Raw genomic sequence first — 11317 nt, forward strand, 5'->3', positions numbered from 1 at the left:
AAATGTTACTTATACATCATTGTAATTTTAAAATATCAATGTTGAACAAAACTTATTTTAAAATATTTTTGTTCTATTACTAAAATTTTTTGGGTCCATCACTGGTTATACATACACTTCTTTTTCAGTAAATATATTTTATATAAAAAAAATAAGCATCAATTATAAAAATAAAAGTGTATGATTTATAAAATAAATATAAATCAACTTTATTAAAATATGAAAAATAGGCACTCACTATTCAGATAAATAAATATGTAAGACTACTAAAAATAACTAAAATAAGCATAACTGATACTGTTATGATTTTCTTTTTAATAAATGTTAATACTTTTTATTGTGAAATATGTTTATAAGCAAAATATATTATTTTATAGAGCTTTTCTAAGTACATATTATGATCATAACATACTAATCAAATATTAATGTGTGAGAATTTAATTAATTTCAGGATGGAAAAGTTATATGCAATTCACTACCAAAATATGGAAATGGAAGTGAAGCAGGAAATGAGAAAGGGTACCTGGTGGGAATGACAACTTGCTACCGTCAACCTGGCTCTATCAAGATCTCTAATGGTGAAGTTTTGACTTTGGAGGTTGACTACAGCAACACTAAGCTGCATAGTGGTGTTATGGGACTTTTCTACCTCCTTGTTGCTGATGACCTCCCACATCACAAGAACTAAAACTCATCTCATTTAATTGTTTATATCTTCTATGATATTATTTTAGCATGCCATATGATTTTATAATAAGTTATGGGGTGGGACTTGTAACTAGTAAATAAATGCAGATATTCTTTGTGAAGAAGAATATATAATTGTGTTTGTGTGATTTTATATTACTGTATATGTAATATGTTCTCTTCCTACAATTAATAACAGATAACAGTAATTATGATTTATGAATATGGCTGATTTTATATGACTAACATGATATTTTCATTCCCTCTTATATTTATAGTTTAATTACAACTTGCAAGGCCTCTCCCTATTGGAATTTCCAAAAGGATGTTACAACTAATGCACATCAGCACCAATACAATATGATATTTGTATTCCTATGAATATTACAGCTACTTGGGCTGTGTTTTTTTCATCAGTTTCAAAATTTCTCTACAAACTATCCTCTTGGCTGTTTTCTTATCAGCATAACCAGTGTATTCATAACTATAAATAGTGATCCCATTGGCTTGTACCTCCATCAAATAAGAGGTGACACCATCCTTGCGAGACCGAATCTTTTCTATTTTGTAATTTTCTTTTTGGCATAGCTCCGACAACTCTCTGGTGGGATGCATTGTTAACGTTTCCGGTGTAACAAGCGGCTCCAGAAGCGGTCGTATGCATTGCCACACGATTTCTTTATTATATTCCGAATCAACGAAAATTGCTCCGGCCAAAGACTCAATGATGTCTCCAAGTACCTGTCAACAGTACGAACAATCTTATATCTCGAAAAAAAAAGAAAGTCTAACTACAATTGGAGAATCCCATGATCCAAAATATAACAGCTAACCTTGGGAAATGATATGTCTAACTCCCATACAATAGGTGATGCTGGAGAAAACTTTGCAACTTCATGAACTATGACTACAATATCCTTATGAAGATCTTGTGAAGCATGTAGAATGTGTTTGTGCAACCCGGCCTTAACTGCAGACCATGCGTAACAGTCGTTACTCACAGACGCTGATCTCATGTCAGTTAACTGGCCAGGTGACATTCCAGGATATTTATTGTCCAAATGCCTCGTAATGAGATAATCCAATACTGAGTCCCCAAGAAATTCTAGTCGCTGCAGAGCAACGAGAAATTGTTAACGAAAAGAAGTGTACAGAATCTATTTTACTAATGATAAAAAAGATAGGCCCATCAACAATAATGTGTACCTGATAACATCTTGGAATTTCGGGCAGCATGTAAGAACCATGGGTGAAAGCCTCCACTAGAAGATGCCGGTCACGGAAGGAATAATTTAAGAGAGATTCTAGAAAGTTCACATTTATCAGCCTCTCTGGATGAATGTTATAGTGCCTCTCATAGGGTGAAAAATTAAAGTTCACTTTGATGCCAACCCAGTTCATAAACAACAGTGCGGCCGCTTCACCACTGGTGCTAAGGTAGGCACCAATTAGTGCCTCAACAACATCAGCAATAACCTTCCGTCTTAACTTTCTTTTTCCACTAACAAAAGCTTTTGCCCCCTTGGAGTCCAACTCTTCTAGTTTTAAACTTATTGATTTATTGCCGGGAACAGCCCAAGTTTGTGGGTCAAAACGTGAATTTCGTATGAAGCCCTGCAACTCAAAAAGAATAATAGTTAAGTAAAAAGTGTCAAACAAACTACAAGGAATAAAAACCACAAATAATTGAAGTGTTTAACACCTTTAACTAAATAATGCAAAATGATGTATAATAGATTAATAGCTAAGCAAATATAATAATCAACCCAAAAGACGAAATCAGTAAAATGATTTCAAATTATAATTCTATATCAAACTTCACAGCTTCAACTAAATAGAACAAATATTAAATTGTCTTCATGCAAAACATTAAAGGGAAAAAGTACTAGGTTGAGAAATCAGCCATAAAGGCAAGGATTTGTACTTCTAAACAAGAATATGGATAAAACGCCCTATAAAATATAAATGCTACAAAAAAGAACTTCTAAACCAGAATATGAATAAAACTTCCTATGAAATTGTAGCAAAATATGAGAGAGAGAGAGAGAGAGAGAGTACCGGAAGGTTACAACTGCACCCAAACTTACATAGGGCAGCATTAGAAATTATCTTTTCCCTCTTCACAGTAAGAAGACCTTCATGGTGATTTGGATATGTTTGAAAAAGGTGCTGACTAGTTGCATATTTTAAGAAAGAATCTCCAAGAGTCTTTAGAGATTTGTAGTGAAAGCTCTCCCCGCAACTTTTTGAAGTGAGTGCTTCCAAGACCTACATTGCAAAATGCAATTACCATGGTATAAATATCTATACAATGTTTCAAAGAGTCAAATGAAGGGGAAAAGATACCATCCATGAGCGAATTTAAGAGACTGAAGTAGTAGTACCCTACCTTGCTAGTTGAAACCACATTTTGCATGCAATGATCCAAATGCAGCTTCTTCAAGTTAGAAGCTACAAGCAACGACTCAACTCGATGCATAATGGATGGAACAAATGAGAAGGAATAAATGGTACTAATAGGCATTGGCGACATGACTATATAGCACAGTTCAGGAGGTAATTCAACTGTGCTCTTGCTTGCTTCAGAAACTGGAAGGGGAAAAAGGTTAGGATTCAGATTGGGTCACACAACGGCAATGCATGTAAACAAATAGCGCTAAACATAATATACTTCTATACTTTAGAAAAGGAACATTTAGTGTTCTTTATTACTTAAAAAATCTAAGAAATAACCAAGCTAACAAACTTGATTCCTTTTGATTATAATCATACTTAGTTGCTTTCACTTAATTCCTTATTACATGCAGAAAATTCCAATTCATATTAATAAGAAATAACCAATCCCTTTACTTTATCATATGCTTCAAACCATTGGATTTGACAAAACGAAATTTCAAAAGCTTAACCTGTGTCCTTCTGTTGTTTGTGTCCATGACAATAATTTTTGACATGATAGAGATGCCTTGCTTTAAGCAGTCTTTGTTGTTCAAACTTCAACTTAATGCCATGCCTGAAACATGGAAAAAAGATAGTACAAGAATAGCACACCCCATTAGAAAAAATTAACTTGAGAATACGCTTCAGCAACAAATAAGTACCTACTTTTGTATAAAGTACTTCTTGTATGTGGTAATTGCACCATGCCTTAGGTTCAAATGCGAATTTCCATTCAAGCACGTTATATCAGTTGTGATATAAAAATGATCATTATGAGGAGTATAAACCAAAGCGTTCCTTAGCATGCAGGTGCAAACACGGCCGTTCTTTGTCCATACATTGAGAGAATGATTTCCACAAGCAAATTTTGACGGATACAAAGAATTGATCGAGGACCAATCGACAGAAAGTCTTTGCTTATGGATTGGAAGCAAGAGATAATCAATCTCCGGATCGCCTTCTGAACATAGTTGGTCTGCAGATCTCAGCTTCTCCATATTATGATCCAGGAGCAGTCGAAGAATTGTCACCTGGAATCTCTTGCATAAAAGAACCTGCAGAACAAAATATAATAACTTTTCTGAATTTTCCAACACCTATCTAATTTGCTATGCACTATTGAAGAAGGAAAAGGAAACATACCTGATTTGGAGAAAGATCCATGGTTCCTGTGTATCTCAACTTTACATACAAACTACCTTCGTCATAAGGCATTTGGAATTCCTTGCTTCCAATTTCTCGATCAAGCTCCATTCTCATGGCAACCACAATATTAGATATATCATCACTAAAATTGGAGTTTAACTCCATTAGATAGCAATGATATATTGTATTCTCCGTATTAGAGAAGTGGTTCACCAATTCGCATGGCATATAACTTGGTTGCTCCTCATTGAAAGGTTCATTCGCTGTAAGAATTGGATTGATATTGAAGCAAACCAAAGGTTACAGGCTTAAACAGAATTTTATTTCCAAGTAAACTAATATTCAAAATGAGAATGAGAATTAGAAGGGCAAAATAGTGGCCATGAGTTTACCGAAGTCTTGCATCTCCCCTTCTTCAACATAAATTTTGGGAACAAGATTATCTGTCAAAGCTCCAATCTTATGAAGTTGCTTGCATGCTTCAAGGCAAGCAATTTTCTTCAAGGCTTTTTTGTCACCTTCTACACAAATAGTTTGTATAGGACAACTTTTCGGAAGATGCAATGTTCCTGTTTCTTTTACCCACCTTGGAGTGGGTTTAAAGTACCTAATAATAAATAAAAATATAAGGGAAAAAAAGGAACAAGATTGATGGAGAATGCACTAGCATCTCAAAATAGGGTTCATAAAAGTGAAGGAAGCAAAACTAAGATGTAAATCATGTAATTTCGGCCTGAATGAACAAACTAACCCGTCTGAAGGGAGCCAAGAGCAAAATATGTGTATCAACTCAATACTAGAACTCAGAGTCACAATGGCTTTAGTGCTTTCAACTCGATAAACTTCCTCATTGAATTGATCACTTTCAAAATGATCAAATGGAAGGGAAGAATGACGCAGTGACTCCTTCCTCATAAGATCTCCACTAGCAAGGTAGTGCTCTAGCCGAGAATATGTGACTGAATCCCCACTGAAATTTCAGAACAAAATTAGGTAGTTTCTTTGGAGATATGTTGCCAATCTTACTATATGCAACATATCATATAAAATAGCAGTTATATAAGTGCTAAAATAATATTAATACACAGGACGGCAGGAGAATACATAAAAGGAATTACCGTTGAACCATTAATACATAGTCTGAATTCTGCATTCTAGCACGGCCACGGGACTGTATGAAACTGCAGACAGTGGGACAGGGGTCAAATCTGATAACCAAATTGCAACTTTGAACATCTAAACCCTCTTCAAGAATTGATGTTGCAACAATGATATTGACCTACATATGACAACATTTCCTTAAATTAAAATAAAAGATGCAATTGATTGTAATAATAATATAGTGAATGATCTACGAAAGCAACAAACCATGCCCAAACGAAACTCTTCCACAATTTCATTTTGCATTTTTCTGGATTGATTATGTACACCAGTATTATTTCCTGCTATGCATTTCGTCTTCCAGCTATTGTATTTTGGAAGCAATACATTCAATAGATCCTGGAGGACAATAGCTGTAATTACTCGTTCAACAAAAACTATGCATCGCATGTCAGACAAACCCCTGTAGTTTTAGCATAAAGGGTACATATGTCAACATAGATTTAATCATATTCATAACCAAAACAAGAGAAACATATACAAACATCTCATAAATATTTATTACGGGACAGACAAAATAAAACAACTTCAGTTTCGCGAATTGCGTCAAAATGTTAGTTCTTGTGAATGAATAAATCAGAGGAGAGATAAGCAGTACCAATCAATAATAAAGAAAATGAAATGAACTTAAGGGACAATTTGGTACGGACGATCAAGGAATGAAAATTTTCTCGAGTTAAAATGAGTAAATTTTGTGGAAAACTGATTTTTCACCTCTATCATTACACAATACCTAACTGACCCCAAATGAAATTTCAACCATAAAGTATTCAGCTTCTCAAATCAAATCTAATATCGACTAATGAAATTTAAATCCTAGAAGCCAGACCTATCAATGATGGTAACACCCACATGCATGATTTCTAAATGGAAATTCTTCAGCGAGGATAACCTGTACTCAAGCAGCGTGTCAACAAGACAACAAACTTTGGAGGTTAACAGCCCCATATCCTTATCCGATTTAGTGTCATTACCAATAAACCGCTGAGGACCTGTGCAAGAAATATATTTAAAAATTAATTAATTACATTAAACAGCGCAAGCAAATTCATATTTAAATTCTCACATTTTCTTGTAAAGGTTTTAGAGTCAGTACCAGATGATAAGTATTTCTTAAATAGCTTCACAGTATCTAAACTAAATCTGTTCACAAATATATCCCCAGTTTTAAATGATTCACTTTCGTGGGAAGATAAGAACTCTGCAGCCTGTCACATAAACCCAAAAAAAAAAATTGAATTTAAGTAAGCAACCATGAACAGTTATCGATGCTATAGACTCAAAGAAGAGAAGGGGAAATAAGAACCTTTAAAGCCAACCAAACACCAAGTGTATCCAAGCAAAACATAATGGAAGAAAAATTCTTTGTTATCCTCTTGTGTGCAGTCTTAGCAACTGATGTTGTGAAATGTGAAGTTCTCAAGGAGAGTTCATACTGTTGATCAAATAAAAAAAAAATCCTAAGTCAATAATCTCAAGGAAATAATCAACACTTATTTGACCCCAAAATGGAGATTAACAATTAAATATAGGAACAAACCTGCTGTTTTAACATATTGAGTTCAACTGCTAATTTTTCAAATAACACATATGGAATTTCACTTTTCGTGTAAAACTTGAACTTTGGAGTTGAGATTGGTATGAACTTTGCAATGACATCTTCACTTACGCATGTGTATACCTTCAATTCAAAATATTATGTCAGACAAAGTGTGCATTACAAGATCAACTGATAATACTAAATTGAAACTCAAGAGAATCATTAGATAGAATTGAATTATTCTAGCCACATTTCAAGTTAGAACATTCTAGCATCAATATAAGGCCTCAAGGAATGTCAATATTCATAGTATAGGCAGGGTGTATTAGAGGTAGAAAATCCAAAGCAACCTTTGAGTCCATTAGTGTCATTAGGTCACGGATATTTACAGAGAGGGTGTACTCAGAGCTTCCAACTGGACCAAGAAAGTGAAAAAGGAGAAAAATTTAAGGAAGTTCAAAATTAGAAAATAAGTGACATTATTGATTTATCTTATTTTATAGAATAAAATTAAAAAAAAAATTGAAATGCAGAGAGACAAAAATGTTCCAGTTGTATACCTTTTGACTTAATGGGAGATGCAGTCATCCCAAAGATTCGAGGGAGGTCAGAGATACCAGAGTTCAATTCCCTATGATAGAACTCCTGCATGAAATTAAATCAAATCTTGCAAAGGTGACAACAAATTTTTTCACCAAATTACACCAGCTTGTTGAGATTGGTTTTAATTATTTTATGTAAAGAAAAAATCTCAAATTTATTTTACAGTCGTATTTAATAAAGCAAAATGACCGACATTACAACAAATGCCTAACATTATAAGCTTACTTTCATTATGCAGGCATAAGGGTCTCTACCCTTAGCATGATGGCACTCGTCCATTATTAAAAGCTTAATCATGTCAAGTTTGAGAAAACCGTGCCTCAAGCTTCTGAGCAATATAGCTGGAGTCATGACAAGCACCTTAGACATTCAAAAGAAAAAGCGTTGTTGATAATAAGTTAGTAACCACCTCTAAGATATGCAGCAAACAAATATTTCAGAAGCTTCACACTTAAAAGAACAAAAGATGCATGTCACACTTAGATAAAACTGAATATTGAAAATTGGAAAGTCGGTAGTCTTCTTTTCCATTTTCTTTGAACACAGAGGCTTAGGCTAGAACTAGAACTAGGATTGACTACAGGAATAACATGAATGCTACTAACCTTGACCTTTTCATTTTTTTTTTTCAGGCATTAGCTACTAAACTTGTGTAATACATTACAGACCCTATGCCATCAACAACAGCAACCAAGAAAATAGTGTATTTCTTTTCTCATTGCCAAAAGGGATAAATTACAATAGAAAATTTGAGCTTCAGAAATGCAAAAACATGAGCACACCAAACCAACTGGGGTTGAACACGAATTCACATGTGGCATAAGCAAAAGGCCTTTTGGTTGTGCAAATCAGATTTTTTCACATTTTAACAATGGAATCTTTAGTTGCTAGAAATGTAAAACCCATCACCTCATGTTCATCTATTTCTTTTTTCCATGTAGCAGCATCCAAGTACTCAACTCCCATATCTCCCCAGTACATTCCCACTTTCAAATCAGTGTGCATTTTCACAGCTTCAGCTTGCTACAATTTCAGGATTGAAATAACAAGAAGCAGGGAAATGCACATAAGAAAAGCAGTGTAAAAAACAAAAGAAACACTGATCTAAGCTCCACCATTGACAAAGTGCAATTACATTATATATCTCAAATTTCCAAATACAAAGCCATAAGAGAGGGAGGTGCATACTTGAGTCACCAACACAACTTTTGGAACCAAGAACACCGCAATGTGCCGAGAAGGCTTACGCAGCATATAAGCATAACTGCGAAGCAGCATGATAGCAATGAGAGTCTTTCCTGATCCAGTCTCCAAGAACACTATAGTGTTCTCATGAATAGCTTTCTCCAGAGCTTCAAGCTGATAACTGCAGAACGAAATAAATGAATAGAGCACCAACCCAACATGCAACATCACAATCAACGACAACACTAGAATGCTCAACTTCCGAACATACATCAAAACTAAAAAACTCACCTTCTAGCAAATGGAAGAGGATCAGCTAAAGCTTGAAGCTGGCTTCCATCATCAATTTCCATCTGGATCGGTTCCATGATTTCAACCTGAAGTTACCAATCAGTGCAAATGAGTCAAAGATGCTTCCTTTATTTGATCATAGAAGAGAAGAGATAAAAGACAAACAAAATTAGAGAAGAAATATGAAAGCAAAATTTTATTTTTTAAGATTTTTTTCATATAACTTTAGGCATTACACTAAATCTAATAATAGTCATGTATATGTCCATGTATTATGGTAACTTTATACATAGTTTTTCCATCTTTAGTAATTATATAAGTCTATGTATTATAATGATAATTTTTTAGTCATTTTCTTTTAGGGAGTCTTAGACTACAGATGGTAAAAACTACAGATTAAAATATTTTTATTTATTAATTATATTTAAGTATAATAATATAAAAAAAATTTATATTTATTTAGTATGTTAAAATACGAAAATAAAGATTATAACTTTTTAAAAGAATACTTTTTATTTTTTATTTTTTATTTTTTTGACGGTGTCAGGCCCACAAAGGGCCCAAAGCACAACAAACGGACGAACCACCAATGACCCACCCGACCCGGAGATCATTCCCAATCAGTTCCCAGTCGCTTTCCTTGCGCTCCATTCCTTCTAAGCTACCCCCCACGTATCAAGAACCCTAAGAGTGTGTGTGGTTCAAGTATTATTTATTACAAACATTCCATTTTTATGGAAATCAAAGATATCCAAGGGGAAGGTGGGAATTAAAATGATGGTATTTTGATTCCCGAAATCAAACTTGTTTAGGAATAGCTTTTTAAACTTTGAATCAAACATGGGGATATGATATTCTAATTTTAAAATTCCTAGGAATTATTTAGAATTCCTCCAACCACACACACCCTAAAGGTAAGCAATGGTGAAGCATAACAATGTTATGCCTAACGGGCGCTTCCGTAAGCATTGGCAAATCTATGTGAAGACCTGGTTCAATCAACCAACAAAGCTGTGAAGATCTTTCCCAGGCCTACTGCTGGAGCTTTCAGACCAGTTGTTCATGGGCAGACTTTGAAACACAACATGAGAGTCATATCTGGCAAGGGATTTTCTCTTGAAGAACCGATTTTTTGGCTGAAGACTTTTTATTTTTCAATAATATTTTACTTTTTACTAAAAAAAAGAACTTTTTGCTTACTGGTATGTGGTATCCAAAGTCCAAAGACGCATTTAATAAAAAATATAGCTGCATGCAAGAGAGGATGGAATACAATCACCTGTTGATGCGATCCGTGATGGTGGAGTTTGGTTCTCTTTTGACGAGGAAGATGATGGGATGAGGAAGACGAACATGAAGACTGTGTGGTTTCCGTTCTCATTGCAGCCTTGTCTTTTCTTGTCATCTCCATAACAACAAGGGCTTCGATTTAAGGTTTTGTGAGAGATTTATGAGTGATTCGTGTTGCTATTGAATGTTTGTTGCAGAAAGGCGGTTAATGTTAGATTTCTTTAGTTTTCAGGCGAGGCACGGCGGCTCGGAGCCAAGGCGGCCGGGACGATACAGACGGAGGAGGCACAGGCGCGGAGGAAGCAGAGGCGAGGAGATAGAGTGACGAGTGACGACCGGCGGAGAGAGTGTGGTGAGTAAGAGAAGTGAGAGTGATTTTGGTGGTGACGATGGTGTGGTTGTTGTTATGACATATGAGTTTAATAGGGTGAAGGCGGTGAAGGTGGAGGACACCACAAAAAAGATATATAGAAAAGCTACTAATACTATGCTACCAATTCATAAATGAAACAGACTTCTTGGTAATTTGAACAACTATAAGGCAAACACTACTTACTATATTTCCATTTCCTGAGGCTTTCAGAAATCTCACCGTCCTTGCATGTTAGCTAAGAAAAGAAAAGCTATAGCTAGCTGGAATTCAAGTAAATGTCATTTTCTACTTCTCTAATGATAAGTCACATAGGCCTACTCAAATATCAGCAAAAAAGCAAAATTGCCGAAATGGAAAATTTAAATTCAAACTTTTGACTATAGCGTAACCGAATATTTATATAAAGACAAAAATAAGTTATACAATAAAGGGATATAATTATATAAATACTATTTTTTTTATTCCAATAAATTACTATTGTCTAACATCTAACTCAATTTTAAAAAAAATGAAATTCATATATTAGAATAAAAATCACATAAAAATATCTAATCTAAGTATACAAGAAACTAGGTGTCTAAATATTAGGTTTTTTAAAAAATAGA

At 34.4% G+C, this 11317-nt stretch overlaps 1 protein-coding gene across 2 annotated transcripts; it reads right to left on the minus strand.

The window, feature by feature from the left end:
• Positions 1 to 935: 935 nt before the first annotated feature.
• On the minus strand, positions 936 to 10823 carry LOC107484471 (endoribonuclease Dicer homolog 2). 2 transcript variants are annotated; one of them, XM_016105038.3, is made up of 23 exons: positions 10329 to 10823; positions 9050 to 9135; positions 8762 to 8939; positions 8483 to 8596; positions 7799 to 7933; positions 7531 to 7615; positions 7321 to 7385; positions 6971 to 7111; positions 6737 to 6865; positions 6527 to 6638; positions 6323 to 6422; positions 5638 to 5833; positions 5388 to 5548; positions 5021 to 5239; positions 4662 to 4876; positions 4267 to 4532; positions 3790 to 4178; positions 3594 to 3697; positions 3077 to 3276; positions 2746 to 2955; positions 1894 to 2301; positions 1521 to 1799; positions 936 to 1428 (listed from the first exon to the last, which is right to left on the minus strand). In XM_016105038.3, the coding sequence occupies exons 1-23, from the start codon at positions 10458 to 10460 to the stop codon at positions 1078 to 1080; spliced, it is 4275 nt and encodes a 1424-aa protein (XP_015960524.2). In that variant the 5' UTR covers positions 10461 to 10823; the 3' UTR covers positions 936 to 1077. The 2 variants fall into 2 exon arrangements, with proteins under 2 accessions (XP_015960524.2, XP_052114566.1); XM_052258606.1 differs by having other exon boundaries at positions 6260 to 6422.
• Between the last annotated feature and the right edge of the window lie 494 nt (positions 10824 to 11317).

Source organism: Arachis duranensis, chromosome 1, assembly GCF_000817695.3.
Source record: "Arachis duranensis cultivar V14167 chromosome 1, aradu.V14167.gnm2.J7QH, whole genome shotgun sequence".
NCBI classification, from domain to species: Eukaryota; Viridiplantae; Streptophyta; class Magnoliopsida; order Fabales; family Fabaceae; genus Arachis; species Arachis duranensis.

What these genes read in the sequence shown, in the direction of transcription:
- LOC107484471 (XM_052258606.1), bottom strand. Translation starts at nt 10,460, where the DNA reads ATGGAGATGACAAGAAAAGACAAGGCTGCAATGAGAACGGAAACCACA. An exon ending in AAGTTGTGTTGGTGACTCAA is followed by an intron (nt 8,597 to 8,761) that starts GTATGCACCTCC and finishes CTGAAATTGTAG; the next exon opens with CAAGCTGAAGCTGTGAAAAT. An exon ending in TAGACATATCATTTCCCAAG is followed by an intron (nt 1,429 to 1,520) that starts GTTAGCTGTTAT and finishes TACTGTTGACAG; the next exon opens with GTACTTGGAGACATCATTGA.